The 19,591-nt window shown below is 43.4% G+C and overlaps 1 protein-coding gene across 2 annotated transcripts in view; it reads left to right on the forward strand.

Annotated features, from left to right (window-relative positions):
• The first annotated feature begins 1,756 nt into the window (after positions 1 to 1,756).
• Dcp1a (decapping mRNA 1A) overlaps positions 1,757 to 19,591 on the forward strand; it is a 52,911-nt gene continuing 35,076 nt past the window's right edge. The window contains exons 1-3 of one of the 2 annotated variants that reach the window (XM_051141002.1): positions 1,757 to 2,002; positions 4,744 to 4,784; positions 6,781 to 6,908. In XM_051141002.1, the coding sequence (XP_050996959.1) occupies positions 1,808 to 2,002; positions 4,744 to 4,784; positions 6,781 to 6,908 (364 nt within the window). In that variant the 5' untranslated portion in view covers positions 1,757 to 1,807. The remainder of the gene's footprint in view (positions 2,003 to 4,743; positions 4,785 to 6,780; positions 6,909 to 19,591) is intronic. The other variant, XM_051140994.1, reaches the window with a different exon arrangement.

Raw genomic sequence — 19,591 nt, forward strand, 5'->3', positions numbered from 1 at the left:
GCTGGGTGTGGTGGCGCACACCTTTAATCCCAGCACTTGGGAGACAGAGGCAGGTGGATCTCTGTGTTCAAAGCCAGCTCTGGGGAGGCACATAGAGGCAACTCCCTAAGGCTTACCCACCAGCCAGCCTAGCCTAACTGGTGAGTTTCAGACTAACTTGGGCTGTACAACAAAACATTGCCTTGAAAGCAAAGTATTTTGAAGACAATTTTCTATTACAAAGATGAAAGGTTGTGCAAAAGTAACCTTTATTCACCTGATATAATTGTATTCAGTTTACTGCCAAATATGATCACCCTTTCTAGTTCTTTCTGGCTGGTTCCACTTAGCTACTTAGACTCCTGTTGAGGCTGACTGATTCAAACAGGCTTCTTCCGGTTTCTGACTGAATTGCTCTGCTTGGCCTCATACTAACTTTGGCAATCTGCTGGAATCTTCTGGCTCCTTATTTAATGGCTTCATCTGTGTCTAGCTCGTTGTCTCTACAACATGTCTCTGTAAAACTATCGCAGTAAAAGTGCCTCTTCTCTCTCTCTCTCCCTCTGCCCCCCCCCTTCTCTCTTTCCTGTCAGTTCTCATAAGGGTTGGGCATATCCTGTCTCCGAGTCATTCTGTCAAATCTTTCTCTGATTTGTCACGTTGCCCATCAATTAGACATTGCTTTCAAACATAGCTGCTTGCTTCTAGAAACTAACCTTGTCTTCATTATTTGGGATTAAAGGTGTGTGTTAAGGACACATCGATATTCCAGCCAGATCATACTATAATCCCTGGCTGTCCTGGAACTCTCTTTGTAGACCAGGCTGGCCTCGGACTCACAGAGATCTGCCTGCCTCTGCCTCCCGAGTGTTGGGACTAAAGGGAGTGGGCAGCCACGCCAGGCATGTGGCGATATTTTGATGAAATTTTAAAGTTTGTTCTTTCAAAAATGCTCATTTGCACCAAGGTGTCTTCAATAAAGGAAAACGTTGGCTTTTAAGGCAACTCAGTGAAAATGGACTGGGTACTTTGCTTTACTTTGTAGTGGTATCTGACCCCTTAAAATACCCAATAAATGTTTGCAGGTTTTTTTAAAGGTGATCTACTTAATATTTTACATAATGGAGGTCTTTATAAAGCAATAGAAGCCGGGCAGTGGTGGCGCACGCCTTTAATCCTAGCACGTGGGAGGCAGAGGCAGGCCGATCGCTGTGAGTTCGAAGCCAGCCTGGTCTACAAAGCAAGTCCAGGATCGTCAAGGTTACATAGAAAAACCCTTTCTCGAAAAACAAAAACAAATAAACAAATAAAGCAATAGAAATATTTATCTGGGACCCAGATGAGGAAAAAGACGAGCGAAAGAGGTTAAATAAGAATCCTGTGTAGGTCTAGGCAGGCTAGTTTGGCTGCTTTAAAACAAGTCTTTCAAAAATTACTGTTAACAGTGAAAGCGCAGTCTAAGGTCGGAGGTAACAAACAGCCCCCCCACTTCCTCGCTTGTTCTGAGTTTTCTAAACAGTCTATGAAGACCCATTTCCACAGAAGCGTTTCGATTCTGCGCCGGCCCCACCGGCAGGAGACATGAGCAGGAGTAGAGCGAAGTCAGAAGCCCCGGGACGGGAGGACTCCAGACTTCCCCCTTCATCAAGGCTCCGCCGCGCAGGCGCGGAGGCCGGTAACTTCCGGCAGATGAGGGCCTAAGGAGCTCGGAACCAGGCTCCCAGGGCGTTGGGAGAGGCGGAGCAGATTAGCTGAAGTACCACCTTCCTCAAGGCCGGGAGGATTGGCGGAAGTGGAGGGCTAACTGCGCTGGGGGAACTTCGCCTGGATGGCACTTTCCTGTTCTCGAGTCCGCCCCCGCCGGAGGGGCTCGGCTCCGGGATCCAAGATGGAGTCGTTGAGTCGAGCTGGGCAAGAGATGAGTCTGGCGGCCTTGAAACAACACGACCCCTATATCACCAGCATCGCAGACCTCACGGGCCAGGTCGCTCTGTACACTTTCTGCCCCAAAGCCAACCAGTGGGTGAGTGAGGCCCAGCCTCGGAGGATGCCAGCCAGGCCGCTGCCGTCTCTTAAAGGGGCCGCGCAGGCATTTTAGGATTGGGGGTGGGGGAGTGAAGCTGGACACTAGGACCTCAAAGGCGAGGCCAGAACCTCTCCTTTAAGGCGAGGCCAGAGCCACGGGGGGCACGGGGGCTTGGAGGCAGGAAGAGGAAAAAGTAGACCTGAAACACAGCAGGGAAATCGGATGGAGGGGAGAAATGAGGCAGGATCAGTCCTTTGGGGTCGGTTCTGGAGACGAGTGATTTAACCTTCTTTACAGGTAACGTTGACAGGACACGAGAGAAGTTAGTTGGTTTTTTGTTTGTTTGGTTTTGTTTAAGTGATTGAAAACCTGTGCTTGAGACTTTGAGGACTGTCGGATAAATTGCATGTAGTTAATTACGAAATCCACCCGTCTCCCCCAACCGACCTAAATGAGATGATTTGGATCCGAAGCTTAAAAAAAAAAAATCAGTTTCAAGAGTTAGTTCAGCTTTAATCAAACTCTTCAGTTTGGAAACGATTTCAAGCCATTTAGAGAAAAGTCTACTACAGTGAGAAGTGGGTTCCTTGGAGACAGTTTGCAGGGAAAAGAGACCTTTGACGACCTTTGACGGCTCACATCTGAGTTCTTTTTGGATTTAGTGAGTGGCAAGGAATCCTGAAAATTAAACTGCCTAATCACTGACTCTGGTTAGCCTCAACTTGAAGCACCTGTAATTGCTTTGTTAACATGATTTCCCAGTTTATTGTGACTGGCTCTTCCTAATTCTTTCAGCTATAAAGAGCCTCACTTTTATTTAGTTTTAGAAAAATATTAAAGCACTACACCTATGCCTAAAACCTGAACATACTCTGTTACAGCAAATAAAAGACTACTAATAGTTATGTATTCCTGGTTTTTTTTTTTTTTTCCTCGTGCAGAAAGTCACACCCAGGACCTCATGATGCTAAGCAAGCACTGGACCTCTACGGATGGGCTGTAGACCCAACCCAAGTTACAATTTCTTAATCAAAATTTCAGGCGTTTCTTTTACAGACTTAACAAAATTTCCTAAGGCATAAAATGGCTTCTATCCATGATTCTCTTTTTAGTTTGGTTTGGGTTTTTAAGACAGGGTTTTTCTGTGTAGTCTTCGATGTCCTGGACTGGTTTTGTAGACCAGGCTAGCCTTGAGCTCACAGAGGTCTGCCTGCCTCTGCCTCCCTGAGTGCTTGGATTAAAGGCGTGCACCACCACGCCTGGCTTCTACCCCTGATTTTTTTTTTTTTTTTCTTATTTTATTTTTTGGTTTTTCGAGTCAGGGCTATCCCTCATTCTTGTTTTGTTTGTTTGTTTGTTTGTTTGTTTTCGAGCCAGGGTTTATCTGTATAACTTTGGCTGTCCTGGACTACGCTGGCCTCAAACTCACAGCTATCTGCCTGCCTCTGCCTCGTGGCCAGGCTATCCCTGATTCTTAACAAAGTTCTAAAAATAATAAATTGTGTTGGTAACCACAAAATCTGTTACTCCTGAAAATATTCCTGAATTTCCAGAAATGAAACAAAGTATCTTACAAGAAAATTTCCTGGGGGTTAGGGATTTGGCTCAGTGGTACACATTTGTGCATCATAAGCCCTATGCCCTGAGTTTAACCCTGAGATCAGTTAAAGGAAGAAAGTTCCCATTCTTTTTCTGTAAACTTTGATAGACTGTTAAAGTTTTGTTTTGTTTTTTTAAGTTTCAGTGCACAGTACCTTGACTGGAAGATTAAGATACCTAGTTGAAAAGTTTTAGCTTTTACAAAGTTAAAGCTGGGGGTGGAGAGATGGCTCAATATTGGCTAAGAGCATTTGCTGCTCTTCCAGAGGACTTGGGTTCAATTTCCACCAATCACATGATCCACCTGTCACTCCAATCCCAAGGGATCCAATGCACTCTGCTGCCCTCTATGAGCTCCAGGCGCGTATATGTTACATAGCTATATGTGCTGATAAAACATTCATGAACAAGTTTTAATGAAAAAAACTTCATACATAAGAATAAAAAGTAAAGCTAAATCTGTTTTGGTTTTCCTGTTCCTTACTAATTAAAATAGAAAATTTCTACAGATGTAAGCATTGTTGGATTGGACATTATATACACTTATATTAATACCTATAGGGTTTGATGGATATACAATTTGTTTGGTTTTGTTGGTTGGTTGGTTGGTTGGTTTTTCGAGACAGGGTTTCTCTGTGTTAGCCTTGGCTGCACTCTGTAGTCCAGGCTGCCTCCCGAGCACTGGGATTAAAGGTGTGCTCCACCAGGCCGGTTTGTCTGTTTAAAGTGACCTGCCTTAGACGTTCAAAAGTGATTAATTTGGAGGCTGAAGTGCTTGCATCCCATGCATGAGAAGCTGGGGCGCCCACATAAAAAGCGATGGGAGTAGATGCTTGCTCTTCTAATCCAACACCGGCCTCACTGACCACAAGCGTAGCTAGCTTAATCGTCCAGCTTCTGGCCAGTGAGAAGAAGGAATAACAGCTGAGGTTGACTGCTGGCCTCTACATAGTTATACCCAAATGCCTGCATGCGTGTACACACACACACACACACACACACACACACACACACACACACACACACAATTGATTTCGCGATAGATAAAAACAAGTTGGCCTTAAAGCACTTATTCTCCACTGAGACCATTTGGCATTGGATTATTAGTGGGAACCTAACAGAATTATCATCTGTTACAGGAGAAGACTGATATAGAAGGGACCCTATTTGTATATCGCAGGTAAGTTTTTAACGTATGTTTCTATTTCACTTGAATGGTGAGCAGTGTCCTGTATCATTGTCCATTTCTGTTGCAAACTTGTCTTTTGGCCCTTCCCGTTTGTCTCCAGTCTCCATCCTTTCAGGCTGTGCGGTCTCCTCTAGATGCTTCTCTTCGCTCAGAAAAGAAAGTCTTTCCTAACTAAAGCATCCCAAAGAGATGGCTGCCCAACTGTCCCATGGCAAAAAGAACCTGTACCTGTGAATGGCTGTGGATACAGTGTATGTAACACACTGCTGTACCGTAGTGAGACGTGTCTTGCCAGTCGGTGGTTTCTAGTGAGAGTCTGTCTTCCATGACGGCCTCTGCCCTTTCTCACTTCTTCCCCAAAGTTCTAGTTATTCACAGTTCGTACATAGTTTACTTTCAGCTTCTCTGAAAATTACTCCTCTAAATTGTTGATTTGCAGTGGCTCACGTCTTCACCTTGTTTGGCAACATAGGGGCCTAAAGGGCCGCCCACAGGAGGATATGGCAGTCATGGGACACTGTGTCTTGTTCTTAGAGGCAAGTCCCTTCCCTTGTTTTCTAGAACTTGGAGTGGTAGCAGCAAGATTGCTAGCGTCTGGTTCTTTTTGTATGGCGTTACTGTTTGGACAGCCTTCCTCTGCTGGTGCTAATTCAGTGCTTTTCTGAATGTTAGGGAAAGATCATCTGTTCCCTTCAAGTGCAAGGATTTTGATGTTTGTGTATCAAGCTTCCCTTTCTTTGACACTCTGTTTTCTGTTCTTTATTTTCCTCCTCTAATTAAAGGTCTAGCTCCAACCTCTTCGTTAGCAATATGAATCTCTAAGAACCCCTAACTATTATTAGGATATTGGGGTCTGTAAAATTGGGGATTTTAAAAAAAACAGGTCTAATTGTTAAAGACTAGAACAGATCTATTAATTGTAGAAAATGTGATAGAGTGAGTCACTTCACTTAATACAATTCATACAGACTTACATAGCATTGGTTCTAAGAAAAGGAGGCCCAAGAACCCTCCTGTGTGGGGATTTCTTTGCCTTGGGTAAAAGTAGACTAGAATGTCATAAAATTATCTTGCATGAATCAAAAAAAGAAAACTGGATTTGTAGTTTTTAATTTGTGTAACTTCCGGCACAGGCCTTAAGTCTGCTAAGCTTGTTTCTTAATCTGTAGAATGGGATTTCATTATGTCCCCATGATGTCACCAAAACAAATGAGAACTATAAAGTATTAGGTTGAGGACTGTTTAATGGATTGTGTTGAATCCCCTTGGAGTGAGCCACCACACCCGGCCACAAGCTGGAAAGATGGCTCAGAAATTAAGAGTACTGGCTGCTCTTCCAGAGGACCCAAGTTCCATTTCCAGCATCCACATGGCAGCTCACAGCTATCTGTAACTCCAGTTCCAGGGGATCCAACACCCTCACCCAGACAGCCACAGAAGCAAAACACCAATGTACATAAAATAAGTAAATCTTTTTTAAAAATTCCCTTGTTAAGGAAGCTAAGAGCAGTCTTACTATAGAAATCAAGACCATCTAACTCAAGAAAAGCATAGAAAGGCCTATTTAATGAAAAATTGTTGCTGTAATAAGTGGTAAACACAGATAGTCTTGCACCATATTAAAAAAAAAAAAAAAGCTGGCTGGGCGTGGTGGCACACGCCTTTAATCCCAGCACTCAGGAGGCAGAGGCAGGCAGATCGCTATGAGTTCAAGGCCAATCTGATCTACAAAGTGAGTCCAGGACAGCCAAGGCTAACAGAGAAAACCTGTCTTGGGGGTGGGGGGGGGGGATTGAGGCTTAAACCCAGGACTGGGCTCATGTTAGACAAACACGCTACCCAGCCTTGTCTTTTCGCTTAGGGTTTCAACTGCTGATCGTGTCATGTGATGTAGTACTGTGGGCATTTCTTTTTAGTGAGAATAAAGTAGTAGACAGCATCTCTGCAGATTAAAAGCTAACACATGTTCCTTCTCTTTAAATCGCAGGTCAGCTTCACCTTACCATGGTTTTACCATTGTCAACCGCCTGAACATGCACAATCTGGTTGAACCAGTGAATAAAGATTTGGAATTTCAGCTCCATGAACCATTTCTTCTGTATAGAAATGCAAGCTGTAAGTATCTCTGTTTACATTTAACAGAGTGACTTTAGTTTCAGGATCTTGGATTTTGGAGTTTAAAATTATACAAAATATAGCCTACATTCTGCTTTATGATTATAAATGTACATCTTGGTAAAAGATCAGACCCTTTTTATACGTATCCATCTGTGTGTGTGACTGTGTACGTCTGCGTGCACTTAGGCCACAGCCCATGTGTGGAGGTCAGAGGACACCGTGCAGTTCTCTTTCCACCGTGTGTGTTCTGGGTGTGGAGCTCAGATTGTCAGGCATGATGGGCAGGCCCTTTACCCACTGTGCCGCCTCCCCAGCCCCAAAAACCTTCATTGTTTCTGTCGTGAAGTATTTCGCCATTGGTTTTTGCTGTAGCACGGAGTCCTCGTCTGCTCATGTCCCTGAGCCACAGAACTCAGTCTGGCAGACACAGAGTGGGAGCAGCTGCTCATGCTCGCCACAGAAAAAGTGCTTTGCCGTGGATGGCAACTCTTTTCGACCTACTGGTTTAATAGTTCTAGAAGGTATAAGTGCTGTGCCAAAAGCTGTTGTGCTTTAGTGCTAGAGAGTAACCAGCCTATGTAGGGCCACAAGACTCAGTGGTGCGGGGCATACATTTAGTTGGGGAGTTCCTAGTTCAAGGGCTTGTCAGGTGTTTCTCCAGGTTCTAACAGTGAGTGAATCCAGTCGACAAAAGCTCAGAGTAGATAGTAGTACTTTTCCAAGATTGTATAGATGTGCCTCAGCCCCCAGTGGAATTACTTGCTGATAAGCTAGCATACATTGAAAGTTTGTTAATATACTTAAGCTATCAAACATCATAGCTTAGCAGCACAATAGACTGTGCTGTGTTCCCTGCCGTGATGACATGGGAGTGGGAGCTGGGGCTGGTTGTCGCTGCACAGCACCGAGGGGAGTACCCCACTGTGTTGTTCTTACCCCTGTTTCAAACAACAACAGACAAGCAGAAGTTGGGAGGCTGGGGTATGGCTCAGTGACACACACTGCCCTAGAGTGTGCAAAGCTCAGGGGTCAGTTTTCAGCCAACATTTAGCTACTTGAGTAAAAAGTAGCCTGAGCCGGGCAGTGGTGGCGCACGCCTTTAATCCCAGCACTTGGGAGGCAGGGGCATCTCTGTGAGTTCAAGGCCAGCCTGTCTACAAAATGAGTCCAGACAGCAAAGGCTACACAGAGAAACCTTGTCTCAAAAAACGAAAAAAATAGCCTGAAATACTTCTTACATGTATCTGCATATGAGTCTGTTTTGCCACATGTCTCAAGCTGTAATGGTTCCTAAAATACCTGTAAAGAGAAACAAAGAGGGTTTGTTGCTCTGTTGAGGGTGTGGCTGGCGTAGGGGCAGAGCACTTGTTCAGAGTAAGACACTGGGTTTGAGAACCAGCGCTGGAAAAAATAGAGGGAAGGGGAGTGGAGAGAGAACTTCCTGAGAAGCACTTGCCCTTGGTTCCTCTGAGAAGCCTGCTCGTAAGAGAATCTTGGGAATACTTACATATTTACAGTTGTTTCACTAACAGGATCACTTGGCTTGAGGCTAAGGTGGAAATAGAGTCTGATACAGCTGACATTTGTAAGTGGCTGGCAAAGCACTTTATGTTCTCCATACCCTTTCAAGACAAACAGAGCAGGCTAACTGCATTTTTTTGTTTGTTTTGTTTTGTTTTGGTGACAGGTTTCTCTGTAGCCTTGGCTGTCCTGGGCTTGCTTTGTAGGCCAGGCTGGCCTCAAACTCACAGAGATCTGCCTGCCTCTGCCTCCTGAGTGCTGGGATTAAAGGCGTGCGCCACTATGCCCAGCAGATCAGGCTAACTGTAACACAAGGTTACAGTCAGTAAGAACTGTCTGCAAACCAAACTCCATTCTGAGAAAGTACTTCCATGGTAAAGCCATTCTTAAGGATTTATTTGGCAGCTCTTTTTTTTTTTTTTTTTTTTTTTCCTCTCCTGAGACAGGGTTTCTCTGTGTAGCCCTGGCTCCCCTGGAACTCACTCTTTAGATCAGGCTAGCTCAAACTCAGAGATCTGCCTCTTCCTCCCAGAGATCTGGGATTACAGGCGTGCACCCCCTCATCCAGCTTTTGAGTGAAGAAATAGCTTACACATTTCAGAAAGGAATGGCATTAAAGCTGCCTATGTGTATGTCTTATTTCAGTAAATAAAAAGGATGCTGGAATACAGATTCCTGCTTTAGACTTTCATTGCTCAATATGGCAAACACTACAGCAGAGAGATGTATACATTGAAATGGGTTAAGCAAATTAAAAACAGCGTTCCTTACATACAAGAACCACACCCCGGCATTCAGTAGTTAGTCACACATAGCAGGTGGTCAGTGTTAGTGCCAGTACAGAAGCTTCCATCACTGTAGAGTTCCAGCGGACACCACTGTTCTAGAGTGTGAATTGTGTGATTTACTGTTGCACCCTCTTTAAAGAGCAATAGTGCTAAACTCCACATTTCTTTTTCTTTTTTTTTCTTTTTCTTTCTTTCTCTGTGTGTGTGTGTGTGTGTGTGTGTGTGTGTGTGTGTGTGTGTGTGTGTGTGTTTGAGACAGGGTTTCTCTTGTGTTCCTCACTGTCCTAGACAGTCAAGGCTGGCCTTGAACTCACAGAGCCTCCTGAGTGCTGGGATTAAAGGAGTCTGCCACCATGCTGGGCAACTCCTCATTTCTTTACTACCTTGCTAACTCCTGAACAAGTTTCTGAACATCTGAGTATCTCGTTTGTTCAGAGAGATGGAGACAGGAACATTGCCACTGTTCGGCGACCACAGAATCTGCAACCCCTCAATTCTTCACTGAAATTCAACTAAAGCCTTGTGCAGCTACCAAAAGGCTCTGAGAATGAAAATATAGTTTTTTTGTTTTGTTTTGTTTTTTCGAGACAGGGTTTCTCTGTGTAGCCTTGGCTGTCCTGGACTCACTTTGTAGACCAGGCTGGCCTCGAACTCACAGCGATCCGTCTGCCTCTGCCTCCCAAGTGCTGGGATTAAAGGCGTGCGCCACCACGTCCGGCTAAATATGGTATTTTTAAAATTAAGATTTATTTATTTATTTAGTATATAGTGCTTTGCCTGCATAGACACCTGCAGGCCAGAGAGGACATCAGATCACATTACAGATGGTTGTGAGCCACCATATGGTTGCTGGGAATTGAACTCAGGACCTCTGGAAGAACAGTCAGTGATCTTAACCTCTGAGCCATCTCTCCAGCACAAAAATACAGTATTTTTCAAAGATTCATAATAATCACTGAATCCAGTGAAATTATTTTCACTAAGATTTTACCTTTTCTTCAGAGCGGAGTAGGTGAGCAATATTTTGTATAAAGAAAAGCTAAAAATAAATAAAGCAACTAAATAAAATAGTTTAGGATTAGAAAAAAAAGGTACAGTTCAGTGTTTGTTTTTTCCTCCTACATTAATGCTAAAACCTAACCTGAGTGAAGAAGAGCTGGGTATGAAGGTATAACTTTAGTTAAATGGGCCGAGTATCTTGGTGGTATCTCCCATAGGAGAGCGAGGGAAGAACAGCGACAGGGTCAGGTATAATTACTCATATGTATAATCAGATCCTAGCACTGTACTTAATGGACAAATCCCCAAACAACTCAACAGCTTCCTGACCTGACAAAGCTATGCTCCATGCTTAAAACTCTTAGACAAATGGACACTCAAGAACATCCTAAGACCCCACATCACCTGTGCTTTCCCCAGGGATGGCCTGGGTAAGTGAGCTCTCTGTCCAAGGAAGCAAATCTTTGTGTCTATACCATTTAAAGGCATCAGTTCACTTTTCTCCACAAGAGATGTCATGAATACTGCTGCTGGTTAAGGCCTACTAATCTATGATACTGAAACGGGGCAAGCTTACAGAACACAGTTTTGTGTTGACTCCAGTTACAGTCTGAGTAGCTGCTAAGTTTTCATAGAATAAAAGCAGACAGTAGCTTGTTTGCTTATAACCCTGCCTTTATTCGTTACGCACATGTGCTAGAGAGTCGCTTCTCAAATAACGCAAACTCTATCAGGTCGGGTTCTGTTTGCTTGTTTGCTTGGTTTTTAAAGACAGGGCTTTGCTATGTAGCCTTGGCTGGCCTGTGTGGATGGGTGGCCTTGAACACGGGTCTAGGAATAAAGGATCGTGGCTAGCCTGGTCTACAAAGCAAATCCAGAACAGCCAAGGCTTCATGGAGAAACCCTGTTGGGGGCTGGAGGTGGGGTGGGGAGTAGACTTGAAAAATAACCAAGTAGAACTTACAGAAATTAAAATTTTAATTACTAAAATAAACTATCTACATTCAACAACTAATAAGCAACAGGTTTAAAGACATGTGCATGCACTCAAGCATGCATACACTGTTAAATTAGAAGGACTATCTGAGGAAATTGAGAATGAATCCTCAAAAGGGAAAAGGGAATGGAAATAGGGCAATTACAAAGTCTACCACGGTGGACAAGGTTATTAAAGTTGATTTAGAAGAGACATTAAGAAATTAAGATGAAGAACTTTCCAGAATCTGTAAAGGATGAAAGTCTTAGGTTTAGGCATTGGATTGGCCCCAGGGAGGAAAGAACTGCTCCCCCAGCCACATTATGGCAGAGACAGAAGGAACCAAAGTCTGCGATTACCAGTCAGACTGACCACTTACGGCTCCATGGGCTGAGGGCAAAATAGCCAGCAAATGAGTAGTCAAGAGACCATAAGACATTTCCAGCATTTGTCTCTAGGAGACCCTGCTGTAGGAACTTAGAAAGCAGCCCTCTCTAGTGCACAAGTCCCCGGACATGTGTGTCTATTGAGGCCCTGAAATGGTGCTGCTGCTGCTGGGTTTTTTTTTATTTATTTATTTATTTTATTTCAATTTCATTGCTATTCCTTAATTTTAATTTAAACAGTAACATGATTCCAAAGGTACAGTTTAAACAAAAGAACATTGAACACAGAAGAAAGGAACAATGGTGAAGAAAAAGAAGAAAGGCCAAGGAAATGGTGAGGGTCCTGAGAGACGGCTCATCGGTTTCGAGACTGGCTGCTCTCACAGAGGACTGGAATGCAGCCCCAATGCCACATCAGGTAGCTTGTAGCTGCCTTTGACTCCAGCTCCCATAGGATCCCATACCTCTGGCCTCCAAGTGCCCACCTGCATACCTACTCACAGACACATAAAATTAAAAATAATAAAAATCTTTAAGAAAGAATGGTGAGCAAAGAAATAGAGGCAAATTGAGATAGGCAATGGCTTTATAAAACAATGAAATGCCTACTTCTACCAGCGGTATCAGAAGCCAAGCTGTGGAGTATAGCTCAGTGGTAGAGTTGCTGTTGTATTGCTTACTGTGGTCAGGGTCTGCAGCAGACACAGAAAAGCTGAAGCGTAAGATGAGATTTTCACACTGAAAGCATCCCAAGATTGAAGTGAGAATTGCTAAAGCCAAGCACTGTGACTCACACCTGTAATCCAGCACTCTGGAGACTCAAGCACAATGACTGCCTAGTCTAGGCTCTCATTGCTATCATTGCCTGAGCTATAAAACAAAACCCTGTTTCTAAGGGGAAGAAGGAAACCAAGTGTGGTGGTGCACACCTTTAATCCCAGCACTCAGGAGGCAGAGGCAGGTGGGTTACACAGTGAGTTCCAGGCCACCCAAGGACACCCAGACTGTGTCTCATGAATGAATGAATAAAAAGAGAAGAATGAAAGATGAGAGGCAGAAAGAAGAAAAATGAGAGTAGCTGGATTGATTAGCTGTGAACTTTTACATGAGATTATGAATGATTGGATCAGGAAAATTTAACTAAGAAAGGATGAGGTAACTCTGTTAAGAATACATGACTGTCCAAGACTGGTGGCTCCCACCTTTAATGCAGCACTCGGGAGGCAGAGACAGGTGGATCTCTGTGAGTTCGAGGCCAATCTGGTCTACAAATCGAGTCCAGGACAGCCAGGGCGACACAGAGGAACTCTGTCTCAAAAAAGAATACATGACTGACAAATCTCAGTAGGGATGCAAATATGAACATTTTAAAGCTAGTTTGTACCTACTATGTGTGAAAGTTATAAAATGAATGTTGAAATATGTAATTATTGCAAATATCTCTAAGGTTGTGGGGTAGTATGGCTCTCTGGAAGAAGAGGTTAGGAACGAAGAAAAAAGGAAATCTGAGTAAGGATGAAGAAGAAGAAAAGAGTGGAAATTAATTGCAGAAAGCAGAAACTGCATTGCAACAGAGTAGACCCACAAAACATCAACCTCCTCTGTAGGTGATATGATTGACCCATCGACAGTAAAAATAACCAGAACAGGTATGGCGAGCCTGTTAGGAATACATAGCCAGTGGTATTTAACATGCAATTTTTAGAAGTAGTGAACTTTTGCCTGTGAGTTTAAAACTTAGCTGAGGTGGGGGTGTCCTACAAGTACCCCATTTACCAGAGATGGCCTCAGACCTACGAGTGTCCTCAGACTGCACAACAGACTCTCCCTGTCACATCTAAGGAACTTCCCAGAGGCATGTTCTGTCTGTAAACGACACTAGGACAGTTCTCTGTGGAGACCAGACTGAAAAAGCAGAGCGGATCGACTGCATTTCTGGTCTCACCACAGCAGACTGTGTCCTTAGCCTTCTGTGGGGAGGAAATCCCACTTCATTATCCACCACTCCGTCAGCAAGGCACCTCACTGATACTTCTCCCCAGTGTGAGGGGCCACTGATTGCTACTTCTGTGGACACCTTAGAGCTACACCATTACTTAGTGATGAAATACCTCCAAGAACATCCTGTAAGATTGCATTCTGAGCAACAACAACAGAAGAAACATGCAGCTGCTTTTCTTTCCTACAGCTAGACTGTAACAACCAGTTAATCGCATATGTTAAGTTTGTGATACTTTCGAGCTCTGTGGAGTCAGCTCTGACATTCAATCATTTTTCTTTTATGCAAACTTATCTCATAATGAGTTCCTTTGACAAAAGCTATCTCAAACTGCTTTTTACTGTTTTTAACTAAACAAAGATGACCATTTAACTCAGTGCAAATTCAGTATTTATTAAATTATGTCATCTGTCTAGCAACTTTCTAGGTCCCATGCCATATAAAATTTAAAACTGTTATGTATTTTCAAAGAACTTTGGTTTGTGGTAGGGGGGCTTTTTGGTTTTGGGTTTGGTTTGGTTTGGTTTTGGTCCTTGAGTTCTCTTTATTTTCTTGGTGAACTTTAAGTAAAGTTTACTGAAAGGTATTTGCACTTTCAGTGACTTAAGTCTGTCTTCCTCCGAAGGGTTAAGAGTCTTAATGGAGCCTGCAGTGATAGCTCCTGACTGTAATTCTCAGTGCTCTAGAGGCTGAAACAGGAGGACTGTCCACGGCTGAAGCCAGCCCAGCAAGGACCATGTAGCAAGACCACCTCCCCCCACCCCGAGCACACGGTTGTTAACACAGCAATGCTACTTCATTAAGCCTGGAGCCATACATGTAAAAGAGTGGCAAAAACGGATGATTTTAGGTCTGTAACTTAAAAGAATTATCAGTTGTAAGCTTGCTCTGTCAGCCAAGGCTACACAGAGAAACCGTGTTCTTGAGAAACCAAGAAAAGAAAATCTGATCTGTCAAGTATGATGATATTTTGTGTGTTTTTCTTAGTAATTTTTTTGTTTTCTTTTTTGTTTTGTTTGTTTATTTGTTTGTTTTTCTAGATAGGGTTTCTCTGAAGCCTTGACTGTCCTGGACTCACTTTGTAGACCAGGCTGGCCTCAAACTCATACCGATCCTCCTGCCTCTCCCTCCCAACTGCTGGGCTTAAAGGCGCGCACCACCACCACCTGGCTCTTTCTTAGTAATTTTCTGTGACAGTATTTACCCAATAGTTAGAAAAAAATATGTGTTAGAGATTGTGTCTTCTCGGTCCTAATCTTATTCCGCACTGGGGGAATTGGAATGGTAGTTTTAACCAAAAGAGTAGTAATTATGTGCACTTTATTATTCTTAGAGGTTTTACTAAAGGGATTATCTAAATGAAGACCACCTTTCAGGCTTCTCCCACTCACCACCTGAATGAAGACAGCCCCTGGAGGCCACCTTCCTCACGTTAAGGTGTTTTCTATAATCCCAATTGAACAAAGCCCTTTTCTGGTTTCCCAGGAACACCTGACTGTGTGCTGATCTCCGTCTCACCTGCCACTTCTAAGCCATAGAGATCTGTGGTTTCTATAAAGTAGCATGAAACTGCTCATCTCTCGATGAACCCAATCTGAAATTTATTCAGCGAGCGCTGACATCCTGTTTATGTTGCTCTTTAGCCTTCCTAACCACAGTCCGTCACCTACAGATACAGCTGATAGGAAGAAGATAATAACTGTTTAACTCACCTGAGAAGGTGTGGGAGAAGTCCTCCTTGGTTTCTACTTCGCTTATAACTTTGCCTTTATACCGGGTATCAGTCTCTTGGGAGAGAGCATTTTTAATTAAAATTAGGTCACTAGAAAATGTCGGAAGGTTCATTTCCACAGTGTTGAAAATGCAGCCGCCAAGTGGAAAGTTTCAGCAAAGAAACGCTGTAGTGCTGCTGTTTCTGTCTTTCTCCTTGTCCTTTCTCAGTTCAAGGACAAGTCAGAAGAGTAGAGGTGGTAGGTGGCTTGTGGCATTTGGAACAGATCTTCAGACTGCAAGAAGTTTCTTTGCAAGATGAGTTTATAATTTATCAAGTCAAAAAATGTGAGTTCTACCTCCAGACTGAAAAAGGAATTTATAAACAATTAAAAAAAAAAAAAAAAAAAAAGTCCAGCAGTTCGTTCTTTGTGATCTCGCAGTCAGCACAGTGCTGCTCGCAGCCTGAGGAAAGGGAGGTGGTCTCCACCAGCTGCAGCCCGGAGGTTCCTGTGATTCTGTAATCAGAAAGGAGAGAAAGGACCTGTGGCAGCTGCATTAGCCTGGCCTCTAGGACCAAGATAAGGAAAGAGCCTCCTCACTCTTCCCGCAGTTATAGATTGAAGAGGTAAAGGGTCCTGGGAACATGCAGGGCTCGGCCGGGAGCTGCCTCTGAGGCCGTGAGGTCACACACTGTGAAACGTGTTGCTCCGTCTCGCTGCACTCTGCTAGAACTGCTGCCAAACGCCTCTTGGTGATTTTTTGAATCCTTGAGCATTTCAGAATGTTTAAAAAGGATCAATTTTATTATGATTTACTAATTATTGGCTTTTTCTCCCCTAACCGTTTTTTAATCAGGTAAAAGCAACCTTTATCTTTGTGTTCCAGTGTTATATTAGTTGTAAGTTAGATAATTGCATTGTTTAATAAGTTCTTTGATTTTTTTTCTATTACATATCTAGATGATAGAAGTATGTCAGGATATATATATATGTACATATATATACTTCACATTGTGTTTTCATAATGAAATTCATGACTGCTATAAAAATTGAATCACAAGGTAACCACTTGCCCAAGAACTAAAGCCCTGTGGAGTGGGCAGCATAGCCCTAAGACTGTTCAGTGCCCTGGGGAGGTCCAAGCAGATACCAGTTTACAAAAAAAAAAAAAGTCACTATTTCTAGGCATAATCAGCTTTGTCTTTTTAGTTAAAGGAAAACACAGGATAAGCATTTGCTGCCAACATAGAACAATTATATATTTGATTCTTAAACACACATGCCCCTGGATTCGTAGCTGATGATGGTGATGATGTTGCTGTTTTAGGTGGAGACTCGCATTCGCATATTCAAGGTTGGCCTTGAAATCTCTGTGTAACCAAGGATGAATTTGAGTTAGTGATTCTCCTGCCTAACTCTCCCAAGTGCTAGGACTCCAGGCATGCACTACACGCCCTGCTTATGTAGTATTGGAAATGGAGCCAGGCTGTGTGCATGCGAGGCAAGCCTCTGCCAGCTGAGCTACAGGCGCATCCCCACACTCCTGGATTTCTGTGATCACACAGTACTAATATCACTGCCAGTACTGATCCCAGCCAGAGTTGTGAGTAGGGCCCACCATCACTCATCACACAGCACTCGGTCTCCTATGCACTACAGGCACTTGTGCTTACGACTCGTAATCAACTAGTAAGAAAATGCATGGGAAAGCAGGGGCCAAGGGGGGAAAGAGAGCTTTGTGTCTTAAACCATAATTAGATCTATATCCCAAGGTTCTAACTGTACATTCCAGAAAGTCTAAGAAACAGGAATTTGGGCCTAACTGCCAGGTGCCATTTCCCACTCCTTATCTTTCCCGTCCAGTGTTGACGGGAACAGAAAGCAAGTACATGGCCCGGGGGTGGTGGACATGTCCAGCGTTGTCTCACACCCATAGCCATATATAGCATGTGTTGTGGAAACCCTTCCTTGAATGGTGAGCACTGTGATAATAGTGACCAGAGTCTTGTATCAAGTGAAAACTATGGTTCTTCCCTTTATTTGGAGTTGTCCGCCATTTAAGAACTTTAATAAACGGGAAGCATCACTCTTAATGCTGTTACATTTGTTTTCCTAATTCCCAAATTCAGTGGACATTTCACAGGTCTGAGTCCCACTCCGAGATCACATGGCTTCTGCAGTGTATCTTTAATTTTGAGAGGGTACCCTTTAAAAATAAGCCGAGGGGCTTGCAGAGTAGCACTTTTGAGTCGCATGGCTCAAATCTTCTACCCAGTGTTGAGTAAGTAGATAACCCTACTTAGATTTTAGGGTTGGGGCTCTTCGCCATGTTAGTGTGCACCGCTGTTCTGAGGTGACTGTTCTTTGGGCCAAAAGGAGTAAGCCGCTGTCCCGCTATTGCCTGCCTGCCTTGCTCATACACAGCATCCCTTTGTCTCCGTGTTTGCAGCCTGCCAACTATCTTCTGTTAGAATCAAAAGCCAGTCTGTCTTTGGCTCTGTACAGGGCTGCCAGGTTTACTCCTCTCTGAAAGGAAATGATCTGTCAGTGTAGAGACATTTGTTTTCTTACTAGATGGAGTGGACTGCTGTTTATATAGCTGCAGTGTTCCATTTCTGGTTAGTAAAGTGTATTTGGCTATATGGAAAGCCCATTTTCTTGGTTTTGCTTCCTATTATAAGAAATCTTCATGGCTGTAGGACATTTATTTACGTGTATGTGCATGTGCCTGTGTGAGTTTATATGCATCGTGTGTGTGTGTGTGTGTGTGTGTGTGTGTGTGTGTGTGTGTGTGTGTGTGTGTGTGTTCCCTCAAAATTCAGAAGCTGTTGTAGCCTCTGGACCTGGAGTTACAGGTCTTTGGGAACTGAGTTCAGGTCCTCTGTGACAGCAGTGAACTGTCCTTATCACTGAGTCATCTCTCCAGCCCCCTATAGATATCGTTATGACTATTTCCACTTTGGGGAGTTGGTTTGTTTTTTTCACAGTACTAGGAATTGAACCAAGGGAATATCCCCGTTTCCCACCCACCCCTCCACCCCTGTGCTATGCAAGCCCAGAAATCCATAGTTCTTTTTCTGTTCTTAATTTTTCCTTTGTGTTTGGGAGGGGGAGGGAGAGGAAGAAGGAGGGAGAGAGAGAAAGAGAGAGAGAGAGAGAGAGAGAGAGATCATGAGAGTAATATGGCAGCAGTCAGAGGACATCTTGCAGAGAGTCAGTTGTCTTTTATCATGTGAATTCCAGGAGTTGGAGTTAGTCATCAGGCTTGGGGACAAGTGCCCTTACCTACCAAGTTATCTCTCCAGCCCCCAGACGTTTTATAACCCTTAACAGTGCCACCAGAAGCCTTCTTTTTCTACTTGGCTCTGTATTAAGAAAAGTACCAGCCTCCTCAGATCTTTATAGAATATATGAATAAAAAGGCAACATATATGTAAGAGTTATAGTGGCTCTAGAATTCCTGAAGGTTTTGGCAGTCTCCAGATTGCTTTGAATTTTCTTGATCTTGTTGTATATACCATATACAGCTTACATAAAGCTGAATAAAATTACTATCAAATTATAATAAGTAGCTTGGTCTTCCTACAGGACTCTTTTGAGAAATAGACATTTCCCCATCAGCTTTTAAGTTTTTCTCAGTTTTATAATCCAAATGCTTTTAGCAGCTATTTTTTTTTCCCCCTCACAGATTCCAAAGGAAAAGGCCCCCAGTTGAAAAGTAGGAGAACTACTTGATCAGGGGTATTTTCACGTCTGATGCTTTTTATGGGAGTACAACAAAATTACATTATACTCCCTACCTTTTCAGTGACTGCCATTATTTGTGACTGACTTGGGGCCGGAAGTCAATACATATGGTGGTTATCCACCAACTAGTTCCCTTTGATCTTGAGAAAAAGCATATACGAAACAGGTACACATCATTATTTGCTGTGGCAGAATAATAATGCATTGCCAAAAGCCTCCATCTTTTGTGATACAGTTAATCAGAGATTATTTCAGGACATCTCAGCACCAATTGTTGGCAGCATGTGCAGGACCTTTGAGTGTAGGTTCTCTTGAGAATATTTAAGTTGGGTTTGGAGACAAGGTCCTCTGTGGTCTCAGCTATCTGGCAGACTTATCTGTTTTTCCTCACTAGTGGCAGTGACAGGCTTAGTGGCAGCTCCCTGAGCTTTCTTGCCAGTTGCATGCGCAGAGCTTTTGATATGTTGGCAGACAGCACTGATTCTTGGACGCGTCTCTGAACCTCTACAGGTCTGCTTCTGGCAGAATTGAGTGTGACTCTTATCCTTTGCC

This window comes from Acomys russatus, chromosome 3, assembly GCF_903995435.1.
Source record: "Acomys russatus chromosome 3, mAcoRus1.1, whole genome shotgun sequence".
NCBI lineage: Eukaryota > Metazoa > Chordata > Mammalia > Rodentia > Muridae > Acomys > Acomys russatus.